Consider the following 22,497-nt stretch of genomic DNA (forward strand, 5'->3'; position numbering starts at 1 on the left):
AGTAGCCATGTTAAACCTGCATCCTTTTAGGATTATATCTTCTGACGTTGCAAAAAGGTTCACCCTGATCCTGTACATAAATATGCATTCTTCGTTCCTTTGCACTCTGTTCCCATGAACTGGCTTAACAGTGTTATTAGGAGACTGGATCTCAACATTTATAGACTGAGTGGAAAAATACGAAATGAAAGCCCCATCCACTGCCATTTTTCTTTATTGACTTCCAAACAACTGGTTTTCCTGGAAGTTATCACAGTTCGCCTTCAGTTTTGATGACAAATTGTCAGTTGCAGCAATCAAAATACAATTCTAGGTACATGTATGGCTGAAAAGACCAATGTCAATGACATCTAGGGGCACGTCCATAGCAGGGTGAAGTAAACTGCTGGAAAAGTGTTGTGTAAGAACATTGATTGATGTTTCAGTATTGTGTACATAAGCAGCAATGGCAAAACACTAATAACACATCAAAATGAGTCAGTGACAACGAGTGTGGAGGGGTATCTCCTTCTGTCAGCATATTGAAATAGGAGATGTAGTGAAAAATTAACTTTGGCACCAAAGAATTAGATCTGCAGGGACTTGGAACGTACTAACCCTGCTCATCACCTAGCGTCACACACACCACATAGATTTCAATTGGGTTTTGTCAGAGATAGCTAATGGTACTCCTGGTCTTCCTTTGGGTACCCCTGACACTGCCTCTGTGTCCCCTGGTCACAGAGGCAGTGCCAGTGACTTCTGGTCCATTCACATTCATGTCAAACTGTGATTTACTTCAGCCCCGAAGGTTTCACTTTGTGAAACGCATGTTGGCCTGAAAGAAATGATCTGGGTTTTCACACCCAGTGATTTGTACCTTCCTTTAAAAATGAGGAGGCCTTTGGCCACCAAAACGAAGAACTCGTTCCAAAGACAGAGCTAACTCTGTTGACCCATTCGATTAAGCGATCTGACATGTTTTCACAATACCACCTACCATGGCTCCTTTTAAATCAGAACTATATGGGAGCCTTTGTTAGTCTATGCACTTTTAAGTGTGTGCTACATTTCCATGTTTGTAGTTTATCAAACTTGCAGCGTTGGCTAAAGAATAGATGATGTGGACCTGAAAAGCCATGAATGTTGACTGTCCGAGATGTGAGTGGCTTATGAATGGTTGACCACAAGGGAGCTCTCCTGCATAGATTGAATTTTTACCATAGATCCTTGCTCATATATAGCACAGTTTGCTGCCCTGTTTCGCTGTTGTCACACTGACCACTAGCAGAACTTGTCAAATCTTGCACGGCTCAATACTCCATCTTGAACATTGTATGAAGCCTGTACAGTTACTTGTATTGTACACTCACCTCAATGATCAATGATCCCATGTAGACGGCAGAAAGGGGTGTTTGCTCTGCTGGTTTAATGACAACAGTATTTCCACAGCAGAGAGCAGGGCCAAGCTTCCAAACCAACATAACCAAAGGGAAGTTCCACTGTAATGCAGAAACACGTATATGTATATTTGTGAAAAAAGTAAATACAGTATAACAAGAAATTGCATTACTATCTCAAATGACACATATGACCTTCACTGTCCTCTACATTCAGATCCACCATAACACCAGAAGACAATGCAAATGGAGGAGGTGCACTCCAAGTAACATAATATAACATGTGGTTACATCTTACGCTGTGTGTAATTAACATGAGACACTTACTGACACTAAGTTCTAACAGCAAATACAAACACAACCGTAAAAAATACAACCATTTATATCCCGGAAGAAATGGCTAGAATGTTATTTTTGGAAGAGTGAATTTGATCCTCTTATTATCATTCGAAATTGGGAGAGTGTTTTAGATCAGCTCATAGCAACAAACTTTTACTTTCACAATCAGAGACTGGGCTTGACTGCAGAGGGAATTGCCTTTTTATATAGGATGTGTTGCTGATAAGTTTATCTTCCCACAGAAAAGAGTAATAGCAAGCACACCCGAGTGATAACTAGCAAGAAGGGGAATGTCTCGAGGGTTCAATTTAAGGAACAGGAGGGAATCATATTTCAGGCAACCCTAAGCAAAACAACATTGTATTTATGTATGTATTTATTGTGCACTTGTAATGCGCTAATACATCAAGTAAATTGTGTTTCAAAGCGCCCACGGGGCAACACGGAGGGAACATGGGAATGAAAGGCAAATATACCAATGAAAGAGAGAGGCGGTCCTACTAGGCCTTGTGAGCATTCAGAGGGTGCAAGTGCAGAGAGAGAGGGATGAGGGAGGGGGTAAGTGCTAGCAGTAACAAGGAGTAACAAGGAGGGATGTGCTAGGGAGTAAGTTGCAAACTCTTAAGTTACTGGCAGAGATCAATTGGTAGAGAGTGGTCAACTGCCAATAAATAATGCAGGCCTGTGATAGCACAGGCCAGTGGAGGCCTAAGGCAAGTGCTGGGTGTTGGCACAGGCTGAAGGCAACTGGGGTTGGAAGTGCAGGACCCAGACGAACACATACGTGCCCTGGTCACCAATCTCAGCGACTGTGGGGTTTAGCAAAGAAGGAGGTGAAAAGAAAAGTCTTGAGGAGCTTCCAGAATTTGAGGAGATCCAGCTCAAGACAAAGAGGAAGGGGGAGGCTGCTCCATAGGAGGGAGCCAGCTGAGGAAAGAGATTGTTCACTAGCTCGCTGTTTAGCAAACCGCATGACACGCAGAGATTTCGTATCAGAGGAACGTAAAGATCTGGAGCGGGTGTATTTACTGAGAACTGGTTGTAGATAGCGGGATCCCCAGCCCCAGACAGCCTTATGGATGATGCAGAGGGATTTGAATTTGATCCTTGCAGCAACCGGGAACCAATGGAGAGTTATTATGGCTGGGAAGATGCAGTCCCTGGGCTCGAGGCCAAGGATAAGTATTGCGGCCCTAATCTGGATTAGCTCGAGGGGACAAAGAGAGGAAGAGGGTATATAAAGGAAGAAGCTATTGCAGTAGTCAAGTCTAGAGACTACCAGGGCTCTGGAGACATTGAGCTCTGGGGAAAAGTGAGGAAAGGAAGGATTCCTTTGAGGAGGTGGAGTTGAAAGTGGGCCTTCTTGGCAATGTCCTGGATGTGAGGGAGGAAGGAAAGAGAGGAGTCAAAGATGACCCCAAGGATTGTGGCTTAGGATGAAGGAGAAGGGGGGAACCCATAGAGAGTGGCCAGAGTGAGGGGAAGAAAGAGTGAGTAAGAGTCCCAATGGGAAGGATCTCATCTTGCTGGCATTGAGGCAGAGATCATTGGAGGCACACCAGGACTGTGTGGCAGATAGACAGTCAGGAATGATGGAGGAGGTAAGGAGATGAACAGAGGGAAGTTTGAAGAAGAGTTGTGTGCCATCTGCATAACACTGGAAGTGAGGTGAGTAGGTGGAAATTGGGTGTGCAAGCGGGGCAAGACAGATGTTAAAGAGCCATGGAGAAAGGTTAGAGCCCGGGGGGACACCACAGGTTGAAATAGATGTGGGAATGGAGATAGAGCCCGGGATAACCTGGCAGAGACAGTCATTGAGGAAGGGGGTCAGCCAGTCCCCAGTGCCCACTCCTAGATACCTAGGGTATTGTGAAGCAGGTTTATGAGGATGGGGAAGTTGACTGTGTCAAATTCAGAGGAGAGATCAAATAGAATGAGAATGGCAAGAGAGTTAGAATCAAGAGATGCAAGCAGTTCTTCAAAGGTTTTCAGAAGAGCAGTTTCTGTGCCTCTGGATGCTCGGAATCCAGATTGATGGTCATGGAGGCAACCAACAAGCCCAGTATGCTCTGTCTTCTGGGGGAAGATCAGCTTCTCAAAGAATTTCCCAAGGAAACGGGTGATAGAGATGGGGCAGTAGTGAGCAGGGCAGGATGGGTCTGCAGAAGAATTTTTTCTGGAGGGGGTCTACTAGAGAGTGCTTGAGGGAAGATGTTTGTCAGAGGGTGAGCCTGAGGTTTGCCACTTCCGTTCTGCAGCTCTGCACTTGCGCTTCAGGGCTGCAAGTTCAGAGTCATACCAGGTTTTTTGCTTAGAGGCATGTATCAGGCGTATCCTCATGACTGGGGCAAGAATGTCAAGAGTGTTCATGATGGTGAGATGGGGGTTGCTAAGAGCAGAGTCAGAGGTTGGGGCAGAGGGGGTTTGAAGGTAGATGCAAAGGTAGGGAAGGACACTCGTTTCATCGGATGGATGTTTGTGAAAAAGGCTGGCAGGAATGAGGGAGGTGCAGTCAGATGCCAGAGAGGGCCCAGCTTGGAGGAGAGGAGAGAGTGGTCTGACCACACGATGGGGTGGTGAGTGCGGAGGAGAGCAAGAGGTCAGTGTTGGAGATGGCATTGAGTGTGAGACCATCTGAATGGGTAGGACCAGATGGGAGAATGGAGAGGGAGAGCGAGGTGCAGAGGTCACAGAAGAGAGTGGATGCCATGATTGATGAGTCAACTTGGATGATGAAGTCACCCAGGAGAAGGATTTCAGGGGTGGATGAGAGGAGAGAGGAGGAGAAATCAGCCCATTCAGAGAGGAAAAGGGTGGTAGAGCAAGGTGGGCTGTAGATGGTGGCAATGGTCAGGGAGGAAGTGGGATAGATGATACATTTGAAAACCAGGCTCTCAAAGGAAGAGTAAGGCTGGGTGGGTATAAGGGAAGAAGGGACCCACTCTGGGAAGATCAGGGCAACCCCACCACCAGCATGGTTAGGACACGGCATGGAGATGATCTTATAGCCATCAGGGAATAGCAAGTAAAAAGCAGTGAATAAGATGGCATTAAACCACATCTTGGTAAGAGCGAGGATATCGAGCTCAAGGTCGTCAAGCAGGAGGCAGATGTCAGCAGAGTGTTTGATAGCAGAACAAGCATTAAGCATGGCTAGATGCAAGAGGTCACTGCCTTTGAAGGTTTTCCGAGGAGGGGTACACCAGTCGGAGGAGAGGAGCAGAGAGAGTGGAAAAAAGAGTAGCAGGTGTGGGAAGATAACGAGGGACGGCAAGCGCCGGTCAAGGAGGAAGAGGTTGGGTTGAGGACCCTGATCCAAGATAGTGCCATTGTGATAGACATTCATGATACAACCGGTTGATGAGAAGCCTGCCAAGAGTACTTGCCATCTACTGCCACCATTAATGGGTGAAGATGTGAGAGCATGATGTGGCATGACATAGAGCATGATGTAAATTCTTTAAAGTTCTGAATGAGAAAACACAATAAACAAAACCATGACAAGCAGAGAGGAATATTACAGAAAGTTAATTGCATGTTTATGAAGCTGATACTCTTCACTTCAATTTCATACCAAGCCACCTAATTTTCACCGAGTGCAGCCCTATGGCCTTTTTCCTTCCCAGATCCAGGTTGAACAATCCCAAAGTGTGAGTCAAACCCAAACTGCCCTAATGGCCTTTTCAGTGAGCACCTTTATCAAAAGCCCCTTCACCCTGGGCATCATTTACAAATCATTCAATGATGCAGCACTGGCCTTCCATTAAACATGCCCCTGCGCCATAGTACCTTGCATCTTAAGTAACATGGAAAGTACCAGGGTCTCATGGCAACACATATCCTAGGAATATTGCTCATCCAATATCCATTGCACTCTGGCTCTTGACCTATACACATCAAAACTGCTCTTGTCTCAATGTGTAGTGATGTACTCACTCAGCCAGGAGGATGCAAACACTCTGCCCATGGTTTTCTTCTTTTCCATTTCTGCTGCCTTCAACATTGTTTCCGCATAGCACGCTCATGAGTGTAGCGTGTGGACTCTCCTCAGTAAATGAGAGCATGTCTGAAACTCAATATCGTTTCTCCAAGTCTGTTCCTTTCACATAGATAGTCCCCCCACTGCTGCTAGGCCTGAAGCCCCCTTTCCACGTGTCCCTTTATTATAAGTGGAAATGGTGCCTTGGCATAGAAGGGCACCATTAGAAAGGTTTCCACGTGCTAAATGACATTAACATTTAAAGACGACCATGATTGCATGGAGGATAACTTTAAAAAAACAGCTCTGCCTATGCACACATATTCATACGCAGATGTTCTGTATGCATATTAGTTTGCAAATGTTTGTAACCTAATTGAAGTGAAATTCAAGTATATTTTATCCATCTTTTCTAGATGTCAGTGAATTATGTCACAGCAGTGCTTTATATTTAAAATCCTAATTGATGCAACTATTACATGGACATCAGAAATATTGCTTGCAATAATAAACATAAGATAGTAGGTGTGAGATACATACAATCCAGACATTTCACAAATGTAATTGTCCACAATGTACATTAATTCTGCATCAGATTGATTCTTCACCCAAGTGCTAGTCAGCTTGATTATTTTCATGTGATCAATTCCTCATATTCACTCAGAGTAGGCAATATCTACTCACGGGGATAATTTGTCCACACACACCAACCGGCTCATGTCTTGTAAAAGTAAAAAAGTCTCCATCTAGGGCAAAAAAAAAGTAAACACTGATAAACTTAAGGGGCCAAAAAGAAGTTAGAAACAGTGTCGCTGATAAACATTTTTAATTATGCACAACAAAGTCTCATCATAGGATGGAAGCCTTACAATGGTCAATATGCCCGGCATTGTTGCCCAGCACCATCAGCATTAATGGTCTAAATTGCAGAATTGTACTATGTTGCCTGAATCTGTGTGGCTGCTCTTTCTGGACGATATATATATATATATATATATATATGTATATATATATATATATTCAGTGAAAAAACTTTGTTAAAGGGACGTTATGGTTAAGTTGCGCTACTAAAAACCTATGAAATTCAGTGAAAAAACTTTGTTAAAGGGACGTTATGGTTCCAAGTAAAACTGAAAACCCCTTGAAATTTGCCAGTTATGGTAAGCTAAGCAACCATAACTCGCGCCACCACCGTGCACTGCTAAGCCCAACACCCAGGACATCAAAGATGACATCACTGATGACATCACATGTCTGACGTCCCCTTTTTCCTTTCCTGACATATCTAGGCCACATGATTTTCTTCAGTAACAGTCAGGAACAAAAAATTGTAAATACACTATATTTGTAGACTTATCCTTCAAGTATGTTCTTACAATAATTTCCTTATGGTCCAGTCATATCATATGAAACATATACATAGGGGAAGGCACAACCTTGAAAGACAGCAATCCTTTTTGTGCATTAAAATTATCAGTAGAGTTATCAGCACTTTCTGATAGTTTTGATGTTTTTTTATTACTGTACTTTCCCTGTATATGCTGATATTTTTATATGTTGTACTCACACTATTTTCCTTAGGGTCCAGACACATCATGTGATGTATATAGATAGGGTAAGTAACAGCTTTGAAACAGAGCAATCATTTCTCTGCATAAAGGTAATCAGTTAGGTTATGAACACTTTGTGCTAGTATTGCTGTTTTATTTTCCTTACTTCAATTCCCTTGTATATATTCATATTTGTATGTGGTGTTGTCTCTTTGTGATTTATCTATAATAATGCAATTATGTAGTAAGGGGGTTTTATTACCTACTTATCACAAGTTTCACTGTACGCAAAACTCTAATTTGAAAACAGTTATCATTTCACTATTGAAAATGGCAAGCTTATGAATATTGCACCTCCATCATGGATGCTGCACACAATGCCTATGGTTCTACATGAGTACCTTAGTATACTGGATTGAAATTAATAAGAGAATGCTATTTATATCAATGCATAGCTTACTGCACTGATTAGCACTTGATATTTATTCCAATAATCTTTGACGCTTTTTTTAATAAACATTACACTAAGAATCCCTTGTACAGACTTTTCATGAAAGGTAAATGCACATGTGATGTCATCAGTGATGTCATTAATGACATTTGTGATGTCATCTTTGATGTCCTGGGTGTTAGGCTTAGCAGTGCACGGTGGTGGCGTGAGTTATGGTTGCTTAGCTTACCATAACTGGCGAATTTCAAGGGTTTTTCGGTTTTACTTGGAACCATAACGTCCCTTTAACAAAGTGTTTTCACTGAATTTCATAGGTTTTTAGTAGCGCAACTTAACCATAACGTCCCTTTAACGAAGTTTTTTCACTGAATTTCATTGGTTTCTCTTAGTCCAACTTTACCATAACGTCCCTTTAACAAAGTTTTTTCATTGATTTTCATAGGTTTTTATTAGTGCAACTTAACTATAACGTCCCTTTAACAACGTTTTTTCATTGAATTTCATAGTTTTTTATTAGTGCAACTTAACCATAACGTCCCTTTAACACATTTTTTTAATTGAATTTCATAGTTTTTTGTTAGTGCAACGCAACCATAACATCCTTTTCAATGGATGAAGACCACTAGCATCCTAGGTTCTCAAAGTCTGCCTGCGACGTCCCGGTGTAGGAAGGAAAATCTTTTACCAGGATGGACACCATGGAAAGGGAAGGCGGAGTGTATAAAGAGAACACAACAGGGCATGGGTAGGGGGGACCAGGAGGGAGAGACGGGGCAAGAGAGGGGGGTGGGGGGTAACAGGAGAGAGCCACAGGGCATGAGCGGGTGGTGGGGGGTAACAGTAGGGGGATACGGGCATGAGCGGGGGGTGGGGGGCAACAGCAGGGAGACATGGGGCATGAGCGGGGGTGGGGGGCAACAGCAGGGAGACACAGGGCTTGAGCGGGGGTAACAGGAGAGAGACATGGGGCATGAGCAGGGCCTGGGGGGCCACAGCAGGGAGACACGGGGCATGAGCTGGGCTGGGGGGCAACAGCAAGGAGACACGGGGCAGGCATGAGCGGGGTGGGGGGAACACGAGGGAGAAACGGGGCATGAGAGGGGGTGGGGGGGTAACAGAAGAGAGACACGGGGCATGAGCGGGGGGTGGGGGGCAACAAGAGGGAGACACGGGGCATGACCGGGGGGGGGGGCAACAGGAGAGAGACATGGGGCATGACTGCAGGGTGGGGGGCAACAGGAGAGAGACACAGGGCATGAGAGGGGGGTGGGGGTAACAGGAGAGAGACACGGGGCATGTGTGGGGGGTGGGGGGCAACATGAGAGTGACACAGGGCATGAGCAGGGGGTGGGGGCAACAGCAGGGAGACACAGGGAATGAGCGGAGATGGTGGGAACACAAGGGAGACACAGGGCATGAGAGGGTGTGGGGGGTAACAGGAGAGAGACACAGGGCATGACCAGGGGTTGGGGGGCAACAGCAGGGAGACACGGGGCATGACCGGGGGTGGGGGGCAACAGGAGATATACACGGGGCATGAGCGGGGGGTGGGGGGCAACAGCAGGGAGACACAGGGCATGACCAGGGGTTGGGGGCCAACAGGAGAGAGACATGGGGCATGAGAGGGGGGTGGGGGGTAACAGCAAGGAGACACGGGGCATGACCAGGGGTTGGGGGGGAAACAGCAGGGAGACACGGGGCATGACCGGGGGTTGGGGGCCAACAGGAGAGAGACACGGGGCATGAGAGGGGATGGGGTTAACAGGAGAGAGACATGGGGCATGAGCGGGGGGTGGGGGGCAACAGCAGGGAGACACGGGGCATGACCGTGGGTAGGGGACAACCGGAGAGAGACACGGGGCATGAGAGGGGGGTGGGGGTAACAGGAGAGAGACACAGGGCATGAGCCGGGGGGGTGGGGGGTAACAGGAGAGAGACACGGGGCATGAGCGGGTGGTGGGGGCAACAGCAGGGAGACACGGGGCATGAGCGGGGGTTGGGGGGAACACGAGGGAGACACGGGGCATGAGAGGGGGGTAACAGGAGATAGACACGGGGCATGAGCGGGGGTGAGGGGAAACAGCAAGGAGACACAGTGCATGACCGGGGGTGGGGGGGCAACAGAAGGGAGACAAGGGGCATGACTGAGGGGTGGGGGGCAACAGGCGGGAGACACTGGGCATGAGAGGGGGGTGGGGGGTAACAGGAGAGAGACACAGGGCATGAGTGGGGGGTGGGGTATCAGGAGAGAGACACGGGGCATGAGCGGGGGATGGGGGCAACAGCAGGGAGACATGGGGCATGACTGGGGGTGGGGGGCAACAGGAGAGAGACACGGGGCATGAGAGGTGGGTGGGGGGTAACAGGAGAGAGATGCAGGGCATGAGCGGGGTTGGGGTATAACAGGAGAGAGACACGGGCATGAGCCGTGGTGGGGGGCAACAGCAGGGAGACACAGGGCATGAGCAGGGGGTGGGGGAACAAGAGGGAGATGTGGGGCATGAGCGGGGGTGGGGGGTAACAGGAGAGAGACATGGGGCATGAGCAGTGGGTGGGGGCAACAGGAGGAAGACACGGGGCATGAGTGGTGGGGTGGGGGGCAACAGCAGGGAGACACGGGGCATGAGCGGGGGGTGGGGGAAACACGAGGAGACACGGGGCATGAGAGCGGGTGGGGGGTAACAGGAGAGAGACACGGGGCATGAGCAGGGGGTGGGGGGCAACAGCAGGGAGACACAGGTCATGACCAGGGGGTGGAGGGCAACAGCAGGGAGACACAGGGCATGACCAGGGGGTGGGGGGCAACAGGAGAGAGAAACGGGGCATGAGCGGGGGGTGGGGGGCAACAGCAGTGAGACACGGGGCATGAGCAGGGGGTGGGGGGAACAAGAGGGAGACACGGGGCATGAGCGGGGGGTGGAGGTAACAGAAGAGAGACACGGGCATGAGTGGGGGGCAACAGGAGGGAGACACGGGCATGAGCGGGGGGTGGAGGGAACAGCAGGGAGACACGGGGCATGAGCGGGGGGTGGGGGGCAACAAGAGGGAGACACGGGGCATGAGCGGGGGTGGGGGGTAACAGGAGAGAGACACGGGGTATGAGCGGGGGGTGGGGGGGCAACAGGAGGGAGACACAGGCATGAGCAGGGGTAGTGGGAACAGGAGGGAGACACGGGGCATGAGCGGGGTGTTGGAGGTAACAGGAGGGAGACACGGGGCATGAGCGGGGGTGGGGGGAACAGGGGAGACATGGGGCATGAGCGGGGGGTGGGGGGAACATGAGGGAGACACGGGGCATGAGAGGGGGTGGAGGGTAACAGGAGAGAGACACTAGGCATGAGAGGGGGTGGGGGCAACAGCAGGGAGACACGGGGCATGAGTGGGGGATGGGGGGAACACGGGGAATGAGAGGGGGGTGGAGGGTAACAGGAGAGAGACACAGGGTATGACCGGGGGGTGGGGGGCAACAGCAGGGAGACACAGGGCATGAGCGGGGGTGGGGGGCAACAGCAGGGAGACACGGGGCATGAGCGGGGGTAGGGGGAACACGAGGGAGACACGGGGCATGAGAGGGGGGTGGGGGGTAACAGAAGAGAGGCACGGGGCATGAGCGGGGGGTGGGGGGCAACAAGAGGGAGACACGGGGCATGACCGGGGGGTAGGGGGCAACAGGAGAGAGACATGGGGCATGACTGCAGGGTGGGGGGCAACAGGAGAGAGACACGGGGCATGAGAGGGGGGTGGGGGTAACAGGAGAGAGACACGGGGCATGAGCCGGGAGTGGGGGGCAACATGAGAGTGACACAGGGCATGAGCGGGGGGTGGGGGGCAACAGCAGGGAGACACAGGGCATGAGCGGAGGTGGGGGGTACACAAGGGAGACACAGGGCATGAGAGGGTGTGGGGGGTAACAGGAGAGAGACACAGGGCATGACCAGGGGTTGGGGGGCAACAGCAGGGAGACACGGGGCATGACCGGGGGTGGGGGGCAACAGGAGAGAGACACGGGGCATGAGCAGGGGGTGGGGGGCAACAGCAGGGAGACACAGGGCATGACCAGGGGTTGGGGGCCAACAGGAGAGAGACATGGGGCATGAGAGGGGGTTGGGGGTAACAGCAAGGAGAGACGGGGCATGACCAGGGGGTGGGGGGAAACAGCAGGGAGACACGGGGCATGACCGGGGGTTGCGGGCCAACAGGAGAGAGACACGGGGCATGAGAGGGGATGGGGTTAACAGGAGAGAGACATGGGGCATGAGCGGGGGGTGGGGGGCAAAAGCAGGGAGACACGGGGCATGACCGTGGGTAGGGGACAAAAGGAGAGAGACACGGGGCATGAGAGGGGGTGGGGGTAACAGGAGAGAGACACAGGGCATGAGCGGGGGGTGGGGGTAACAGGAGAGAGACACGGGGCATGAGCGGGGGGTGGGGGCAACAGCAGGGAGACACGGGGCATGAGCGGGGGTTGGGGGGAACATGAGGGAGACACGGGGCATGAGAGGGGGGTAACAGGAGAGAGACACGGGGCATGAGCGCGGGTGAGGGGCAACAGCAAGGAGACACAGAGCATGACCAGGGGTGGGGGGGCAACAGAAGGGAGACACGGGGCATGACCGAGGGGTGGGGGCAACAGGAGAGAGACACTGGGCATGAGAGGGGGGTGGGGGAACAAGAGGGAGATGCGGGGCATGAGCGGGGGTGGGGGGTAACAGGAGAGAGACATGGGGCATGAGCAGTGGGTGGGGGGCAACAGGAGGAAGACACGGGGCATGAGTGGTGGGGTGGGGGGCAACAGGAGAGAGACACGGGGCATGAGCGGGGGGTGGGGGGCAACAGCAGGGAGACACAGGGCATGACCAGGGGTTGGGGCCAACAGGAGAGAGACATGGGGCATGAGAGGGGGTTGGGGGGTAACAGCAAAGAGACACGGGGCATGACCAGGGGGTGGGGGAAACAGCAGGGAGACATGGGGCATGACCGGGGGTTGGGGGCCAACATGAGAGAGACACGGGGCATGAGAAGGGATGGGGTTAACAGGAGAGAGACATGGGGCATGAGCGGGGGTGGGGGGCAACAGCAGGGAGACACGGGGCATGACCATGGGTAGGGGACAACAGGAGAGAGACACGGGGCATGAGAGGGGGGTGGGGGTAACAGGAGAGAGACACAGGGCATGAGCGGCGGGCGGGGGGTTACAGGAGAGAGACACGGGTCATGAGCGGGGGGTGGGGGCAACAGCAGGGAGACACGGGGCATGAGAGGGGGTTGGGGGGAACACGAGGGAGACACAGGGCATGAGAGGGGGTAACAGGAGAGATACACGGGGCATGAGCGGGGGTGAGGGGCAACAGCAGGGAGACACATTGCATGACCGGGGTGGGGGGGCAACAGAAGGGAGACACGGGGCATGACCGAGGGGTGGGGGAAACAGGAGAGAGACACTGGGCATGAGAGGGGGGTGGGGGGTAACAGGAGAGAGACACAGGGCATGAGTGGGGGGTGGGGGTATCAGGAGAAAGACACGGGGCATGAGCGGGGGATGGGGGGCAACAGCAGGGAGAAATGGGGCATGACTGGGGGTGGGGGCAACAGGAGAGAGACACGGGGCATGAGAGGTGGGTGGGGGGTAACAGGAGAGAGATGCAGGGCATGAGCGGGGGTGGGGGGTAACAGGAGAGAGACACGGGGCATGAGCCGTGGTGGGGGGCAACAGCAGGGAGACACAGGGCATGAGCAGGGGGTGGGGGAACAAGAGGGAGATGCGGGGCATGAGCGGGGGTGGGGGGTAACAGGAGAGAGACATGGGGCATGAGCAGTGGGTGGGGGGAAACAGGAGGAAGACACGGGGCATGAGCGGTGGGGTGGGGGGCAACAGCAGGGAGACACGGGCATGAGCGGGGGGTGGGGGAAACATGAGGAGACACGGGTCATGAGAGCGGGTGGGGGGTAACAGGAGAGAGACACGGGACATGAGCAGGGGATGGGGGCAACAGCAGGGAGACACAGGTCATGACCAGGGGGTGGAGGGCAACAGCAGGGAGACACGGGCATGACCAGGGGGTGGGGGGCAACAGGAGAGGGACAGGGGGCATGAGCGGGGGGTGGGGGGCAACAGCAGTGAGACACGGGGCATGAGCAGGGGGTGGGGGGAACAAGAGGGAGACACGGGGCATGAGCGGGGGTGGGGGGAACATGAGGGAGACACAGGGCATGAGGGGCAACAAGAGGGAGACACGGGGCATGAGCGGGGGGTGGAGGTAACAGGAGAGAGACACGGGCATGAGTGGGGGGTGGGGGGCAACAGGAGGGAGACACGGGGCATGAGCGGAGGGTGAAGGGAAAAGCAGGGAGACACGGGGCATGAGCGGGGGGTGGGGGGCAACAAGAGGGAGACACGGGGCATGAGCGGGGTGGGGGGTAAGAGGAGAGAGATGCAGGGCATGAGCGGGGGTGGGGGGGTAACAGGAGAGAGACACGGGGCATGAGCCGGGGTAGGGGGCAACAGCAGGGAGACACAGGGCATGAGGAGGGGGTGGGGGAACAAGAGGGAGATGCGGGGCATGAGCGGGGGTGGGGGGTAACAGGAGAGAGACATGGGGCATGAGCAGTGGGTGGGGGGCAACAGGAGGAAGACACGGGGCATGAGCGGTGGGGTGGGGGCAACAGCAGGGAGACACGGGCATGAGCGGGGAGGGGGGAACACGAGGAGACACGGGGCATGAGAGCGGGTGGAGGAAACAGGAGAGAGACACGGGGCATGAGCAGGGGGTGGGGGGCAACAGCAGGGAGACACAGATCATGACGAGGGGGTGGAGGGCAACAGCGGGGAGACACGGGCATGACCAGGGGGTTGGGGGCAACAGGAGAGAGACAGGGGGCATGAGCGGGGGGTGGGGGGCAACAGCAGTGAGACACGGGGCATGAGCAGGGGGTGGGGGGAACAAGAGGGAGACACGGGGCATGAGCAGGGGGTGGGGGGAACACGAGGGAGACACGGGGCATGAGGGGCAACAAGAGGGAGACACGGGGCATGAGCGGGGGTGGAGGTAACAGGAGAGAGACACGGGCATGAGTGGGGGGTGGGGGGCAACAGGAGGGAGACACGGGGCATGAGCGGGGGGTGGAGGGAACAGCAGGGAGACACGGGGCATGAGCGGGGGGTGGGGGGCAACAAGAGGGAGACACGGGGCATGAGCGGGGGTGGGGGTAACAGGAGAGAGACACGGGGCATGAGCGGGGGGTGGGGGGCAACAGGAGGGAGACACAGGCATGAGCGGGGGTGGTGGGAACAGGAGGGAGACACGGGGCATGAGCGGGGGGTTGGAGGGAACAGGAGGGAGACATGGGGCATGAGAGGGGGTGGGGGGAACAGGGGAGACATGGGGCATGAGCGGGGGTTGGGGGGAACATGAGGGAGACACGGGGCATGAGAGGGGGGTGGAGGGTAACAGGAGAGAGACACTAGGCATGAGAGGGGGTGGGGGGCAACAGCAGGGGACACGGGGCATGAGCGGGGGTTGGGGGGAACACGGGGCATGAGAGGGGGGTCGAGGGTAACAGGAGAGACACGCGGGGTATGACCGGGGGGTGGGGGGCAACAGCAGGGAGACACGGGGCATGAGTGGGGGGTGGGGGGCAACAGCAGGGAGACACGGGGCATGAGCGGGTGTGGGGGGAACACGAGGGAGACACGGGGCATAAGAGGGGGGTGGGGGGGTTACAGAAGAGAGACACGGGGCATGAGCGGGGGGTGGGGGGCAACACGAGGGAGACACGGGGCATGACCGGGGGTAGGGGGCAACAGGAGAGAGACATGGGGCATGACTGCATGGTGGGGGGCAACAGGAGAGAGACACGGGGCATGAGAGGGGGGTGGGGTTACAGGAGAGAGACACGGAGCATGAGCGGGGGGTGGGGGGCAACATGAGAGTGACACAGTTCATGAGCGGGGGGTGGGGGGCAACAGCAAGGAGACACAGGGCATGAGCGGAGGTGGGGGAAACACAAGGGAGACACAGGGCATGAGAGGGTGTGGGGGGTAACAGGAGAGAGACACAGGGCATGAGCAGGGGTTGGGGGGCAACAGCAGGTAGACACGGGGCATGACCGGGGGTGGGGGGCAACAGGAGAGAGACACGGGGCATGAGCGGGGGGTGGGGGCAACAGCAGGGAGACACAGGGCATGACCAGAGGTTGGGGGCCAACAGGAGAGAGACATGGGGCATGAGAGGGGGGTGGGGGGTAACAGCAAGGAGACACGGGGCATGACCAGGGGGTGGGGGGAAACAGCAGGGAGACACGGGGCATGACCGGGGGTTGGGGGCCAACAGGAGAGAGACAAGGGGCATGAGAAGGGATGGGGTTAACAGGAGAGAGACATGGGGCATGATCGGGGGTGGGGGGCAACAGCAGGGAGACACGGGGCATGACCATGGGTAGGGGACAACAGGAGAGAGACACGGGGCATGAGAGGGGGGTGGGGGTAACAGGAGAGAGACACAGGGCATGAGCGGGGGTGGGGGTAACAGGAGAGAGACACGGGTCATGAGCGGGGGGTGGGGGCAACAGCAGGGAGACACGGGGCATGAGAGGGGGTTGGGGGGAACACGAGGGAGACACGGGGCATGAGAGGGGGGTAACAGGAGAGAGACACGGGGCATGAGCGGGGGTGAGGGGCAACAGCAGGGAGACACATTGCATGACCGGGGGTGGGGGGGCAACAGAAGGGAGACACGGGGCATGACCGAGGGGTGGGGGAAACAGGAGAGAGACACTGGGCATGAGAGGGGGGTAGGGGGTAACAGGAGAGAGACACAGGGCATGAGTGGGGGGTGGGGGTATCAGGAGAGAGACACGGGGCATGAGCGGGGGATGGGGGGCAACAGCAGGGAGACATGGGGCATGACTGGGGGTGGGGGGCAACAGGAGAGAGACACGGGGCATGAGAGGTGGGTGGGGAGTAACAGGAGAGAGATGCAGGGCATGAGCGGGGGTGGGGAGTAACAGGAGAGAGACACGGGGCATGAGCCGGGGTGGGGGGCAACAGCAGGGAGACACAGGGCATGAGCAGGGGGTGGGGGAACAAGAGGGAGATGCGGGGCATGAGCGGGGGTGGGGGGGTAACAGGAGAGAGACATGGGGCATGAGCAGTGGGTGGGGGGCAACAGGAGGAAGACACGGGGCATGAGCGGTGGGGTGGGGGTTAACAGCAGGGAGACACGGGGCATGAGCGGGGGGTGCGGGAAATACGAGGGAGACACGGGGCATGAGAGCGGGTGGGGGGAACACGAGAGAGACACGGGGCATGAGCAGGGGGTGGGGGGTAACAGGAGAGAGACACGGGGCATGAGCGGGGGGTGGGGGGCAACAGCACGGAGAAACGGGGCATGAGAGGGGGGTGGGGGGTAACAGGAGAGAGACACGGGGCATGAGCGGGGGTGGGGGGCAACAGCAGGGAGACACAGTGCATGACCGGGGGTGGGGGGTACGGAGAACACGAGGGAGACACGGGGCATGAGAGGGGGGTGGAGGGTAACAGGAGAGAGACACTAGGCATGAGAGGGTGTGGGGGCAACAGCAGGGAGACACGGGGCATGAGCGGGGGGTGGGGGGCAACAGGGGAGAGACACTGGGCATGAGAGGGGGGTGGGGGGTAACAGGAGAGAGACACAGGGCATGAGTGGGGGGTGGAGGTAACAGGAGATAGACACGGGACATGAGCCGGGGTGGGGGGCAACAGCAGGGAGACACGGGGCATGAGCAGGGGGTGGGGGAACAAGAGGGAGACGTGGGGCATGAGCGGGGGGTGGGGGGTAACAGGAGAGAGACATGGGGCATGAGCGGGGGTTGGGGGGAACACGAGGGAGACATGGGGCATGAGAGAGGGGTTGGGGGTAACAGGAGAGAGATACGGGGCATGAGCGGGGCAACAGCAGGGAGACACAGTGCATAACCGGGGGTGGGGGGCAACAGAAGGGAGACATGGGGCATGACCGGGGGTGGGGGACAACAGGAGAGAGACACGGGGCATGAGAGGTGGGTGGGGGGTAACAGGAGAGAGATGCGGGGCATGAGCAGGGGTGGGGGGTAACAGGAGAGAGACACGGGGCATGAGCGGGGGTGGGGGGAACACGAGGGAGACACGGGGCATGAGAGGGGGGTGGGGGTAACAGGAGAGGGACACGGGGCATGAGCAGGGGGTGGGGGGCAACAGCAGGGTGACACAGGGCATGACCAGGGGGTGGAGGGCAACAGAAGGGAGACACGGGGCATGACCAGCGGGTGGGGGGCAACAGGAGAGAGACAGGGGTCATGAGCGGGGGGTGGGGGGCAACAGCAGGGAGACACGGGGCATGAGCAGGGGGTGGGGGGAACAGAGGGAGACACGGGGCATGAGCAGGGGGTGGGGGGAACACGAGGGAGACACGGGGCATGAGGTGCAACAAGAGGGAGACACGGGGCATGAGCAGGGGGTGGGGGTAACAGGCGAGAGACACAGGGCATGAGTGGGGGTTGGGGGCAACAGGAGGGAGACACGGGGCATGAGCGGGGGGTGGGGGGAACAGCAGGGAGACATGGGACATGAGCAGGGGGTGGGGGGCAACAAGAGGGAGACACGGGGCATGAGCGGGGGTGGGGGGTAACAGGAGAGAGACACGGGGCATGAGCAGCGGTGGGGGGCAACAGGAGGGAGACACAGGCATGAGCGGGGGGTGGTGGGAACAGGAGGGAGACACGGGGCATGAGCGGGGGGTGGGGGGAACAGGAGGGAGACACGGGGCATGAGCGGGGGTGGGGGGTACAGGGGAGACACGGGGCATGAGCGGGGGTGGGGGGAACACGAGGGAGACACTGGGCATGAGCGATGAGCGGGGGGTGCGGGGTGAACAGGAGGGAGACACGGGTCATGAGCGGGGGGCGGGCGGGAACAGGGGAGACACGGGGCATGAGTGGGGTTGGGGGGAACAGAAGGGAGACACACGTAATGAGCCGGGGGTGGGGGGAAACAAGAGAGAGACACTGGGCATGAGCAGGGAGTGGGGGGCACAGGAGGGAGACACGGGTAATGAGCGGGGGTGGGGGAATGGGATATCCGCTCCTCGGTCCTCCGCAGGCCACCGTGTACCGATGGCGTGTCTCCTGCAATTCTGCAGCAGCCTGGGAATTTCAGGAAGTGTAATCCACATGAACCTCACACAGCCCCATTGGAGGCCCTGCTGTCCTCTGATTTTACCGCATTGGAATTTTCGCTTGTTACGTTGTGATAATCACTTGTGAAGTCTGAAGTCACCACAGAGCTTGCCACAGATGCCAATATTCGAACAATAAACTAAGATGGCGGGCGAAGCACTGCACGCTTTACTACAGCCAATGGGAGAGCACGTCAGATGTCCGCGGACATCACGCAAGTTGCTCGCCCAATCCCCGTCCTGTCCGCGGAGCGAACAGGGAAGTGTGTCCGCAAAGCGGACACAGATATCACTAATTTTTTTCACTTACATTTTTGTCTTTTTTTAAAAAACTACTGGATGGATTTACACTAAATAAAAAAAAAAGCACGCTTTCGAGACCAATCCGCCGCTCCTGCTGCAAATTTGGTGTAAATCAGTCCAGCGGTTTGGGGTGTAGCTGTGAGCAAAGTTTTTTCCCATTATGTCTATGGGAAAAAAAAATGTTTTGGGTCCCCCGTATAACTTTGCCCCCCCTTGACCAAACCTCACCAAACTTTGCAAGTGAAGTTAAAAGCCACCCAAAAAGTGCTCTTCCTATGGAAACAGCAACTTAACCATAACTACATGTATATATATATATATATATATATATATATATATATATATATATATATATATATATATATATATATATATATATATATATTTCAATTTGTTATAGATAAACCTTTACACATATTATAAATATTCAACAGTACACATATCCATAAGGATGAATAAATAATTCCAAATCCATATATGTATCCCATGTCAAAACATAGAGGAAAATATTATTAGCAGCAAAATATAATATATATATTAATCAGGTTATACAAGGCAATAAAATTAAATGTAAAATCTAAATCAAGAAAAATAGCAATGTGTGAAGACAGCAATACAATTAAGAAGAGGTTGGGCTCATGTCAGTGACAAATATAGATCTTAAGATATGGGGATCAATAAAGGAGTTCTTCTTTCTGGACATTAAATAATAGCTAAATAATAGCACTGCAGAATGAATTACTTTCTATACGATCAATGCTGGTAACAAATTTGAAATAGCTATTAATATAGTTAGATTGTAATTTAACACATTGTGTAAGGAGATGCCGGGTTGACTCGATATCCAGCCTGCACAATTGGCATAGCCTTTCATTTTTGGGCAGATTAGTCCACCTCCCTGAATGCTGAAACATGGGCAATATATCAAATGGAAGATATACAATGAACCTTCAAATTTGAATTGAATAAAATTTAGTTAAATAAGAGCAGCAACGTTTCTTATTGAAGCCCTGCTTCCTATATGCATCGTAGAGTTTTAGCTTGGCCAATCTATCAATGTTGTAGCACATATCAGAATCTCTAGTTTTGCTTTTTTAAGATCCTTGCCCTGTTTGGATTTAAAATCAGATCTTTGATAGATAAATTGAGTTGAGTTAAGCGCATCTATGTAGTTTTACGTAATTGTACTAGGAACTCATTATTGCTCTGCAAGGCATATTGTTTTGATAAACAGCTGATCAAACTATTAGATGACAAGGGAGATAGAATAATAGCAAAATAAAGTTTGCATCATTGTACCAGCCGTATTAAGCAGTGTATTGATGGAATACCAAGTTTGCTGCAAAGTGCTTCCACATGCACTCCCAATATGGATTGTAATAGTATTCCCTCAAATCTTTCGATCCAGGACATCATATTTACAGGAAGGACTCCATGTCCATATAATATTTCTGAAACTATACCTTTACGATATATGGAAATACGTCCCTCAATGTTATTCCCACCCATTTTACATATAAAAAGATTTAGCAAAAGTCCTTTCTTTAAGATTTTCAAACATATGTGGTTACGGTAGAAATCTTGTGGCAGAGAATCACAGATCTGAAATCCAGTATAGATATATCTATCCACTACTTCCAATTGAATATTATCAAGATTCCATAAGAAAGTAGATTTATTAGATTTGCCACCTATAATTAAAACTTTAGTTTTTGGATGTATTTACTTTAAGTTTACTTTCCTGTGCATAGGTAGACAATGCCTCTAGGGACCGCTGTAGGCCAATGAGATGTCGTCCATCAATATTTGTATCGTCTGCATATCCAACCCACGAGACTGGTGTCGTTCTGATAGTTTGAGGGAAATTACGGACTGACTTGATGGCTAAATCCATATCACTGACGTATAAATTATACATCATTGGGGCTAATACACACCCCTGTTTGACTTTAATGTTAGTAGGAAGATCTCACCCTCTTGGCTCATGCGTACAACCACAGTCGTTTCGGTATGCAAGGCAGTCATTAAGTGCAATGGGGAAAGGTCAAGACCCAGTTTCTCAGTTTGGTCCAAATCAAGGGTCTAGACACCGTGTCCGTGTCAAATGCTTTACTAAAATCTATAAAGCATAAGCATAGCCTGTCTTCTATTCTGCCTTTGCATGTCGATATAAGGAACTGAAGAGCACTAATATTATGTAGGGTGTCCTATACTGAAACCCGTTTTGAACAGAGCCATTTTAGGCTTCAGTTGTGGCCCCTGGTGACTCGTAAATGACATCCCTAGTCCAGCCTGAGCTGCTTGATCCCATCCCTTCTCCGTGGGACCACAAGCATCTCCAGATATGTTTCAGCCTCGTAGAAATGTGCCAAGGACTTTTGCTTTACAAGGGGCAGACATTGTTTGTAAATGTACGATGTTTTTATGTATTATTAATAGATTATCTCTTAACAATATAAGAACCAAAAGCTAACTTGAGTACCTTGTATGGAATAGACACCACAGAAGTAGAGAATCTGCGGATACACTCTAGCAGAAGAGATGCAGAGTATATAACTTTGCATTTTACTTTCCCCTTGTTTAAACATTTGTAAACATGCACATAGAGGTTTTGGAAGTCCTACCCATTTGTATTGCAACGAGAGAGATGGTTACGCTATTCCAGGCTTCAATGTTTTAAAAATGTAGGTAAACATGTCATTGGGTGAACATTAATGGGACATTATAAAAACATGTCAGTATCCTTGCCTGGCACCGGTAGCTTTGCACGCCACAGTTTCAAACAGCAATATTAAGGATATCTCAAGTATTTTCACATTATAACTACTTACCCATGGGTATAGTGCGACCATGATTCTTATCAGCCCAGCCCGCACAGTAGCGCAATGATTTAATGGCGCCTGGCAAATCAGCATAGTAGGCAGCAGCAAAAGGTTTCCCAGCATCAAGGCATTCCAGAGTCTGAAAAAAGAAATGATATGAGCAGATAGCCCATCAATGATGAAATCTGCATTGCATCCTGTGGATTTGCACACAGGAGAGCTTGGAGCGGTCGGCCTTTTCCAAAAGTAGGGTTACATTCTTCCTGAAACCTTCGCAAAAACCCAGAAAGTCTGGCTGTGACTTTTCTTCTCTCAATTGGTTCAATGTTTCAGAACTGTATGGAATGGTCTCGGGTCTGTAATACTGATGCCTGCAATCGGTGGCTCTCCAGATGTGTTGAACTATGACTCCCATTCTTCCTCAGCATTAAATACACTGGAGTTGATGAGAGATGTACATTGAACATCGGTGTAACCAAACCATA

The 22,497-nt window shown here is 52.8% G+C and overlaps 1 protein-coding gene across 1 annotated transcript in view; it reads right to left on the reverse strand.

Moving 5' to 3' along the window:
• The window catches only part of ALDH1A1 (aldehyde dehydrogenase 1 family member A1), a 653,703-nt gene that overhangs the window by 105,807 nt on the left and 525,399 nt on the right, over positions 1-22,497 (reverse strand). Inside the window, exons 5-7 of the mRNA XM_069625815.1 lie at positions 22,022-22,151; positions 6,382-6,443; positions 1,353-1,481 (exon numbers count right to left, since the gene is read on the reverse strand). Coding sequence (XP_069481916.1) covers positions 1,353-1,481; positions 6,382-6,443; positions 22,022-22,151 — 321 coding nt within the window. The remainder of the gene's footprint in view (positions 1-1,352; positions 1,482-6,381; positions 6,444-22,021; positions 22,152-22,497) is intronic.

The sequence above is a fragment of the Ambystoma mexicanum genome, chromosome 6p (genome assembly GCF_040938575.1).
Source record: "Ambystoma mexicanum isolate Mex_15411 chromosome 6p, UKY_AmexF1_1, whole genome shotgun sequence".
NCBI classification, from domain to species: Eukaryota; Metazoa; Chordata; class Amphibia; order Caudata; family Ambystomatidae; genus Ambystoma; species Ambystoma mexicanum.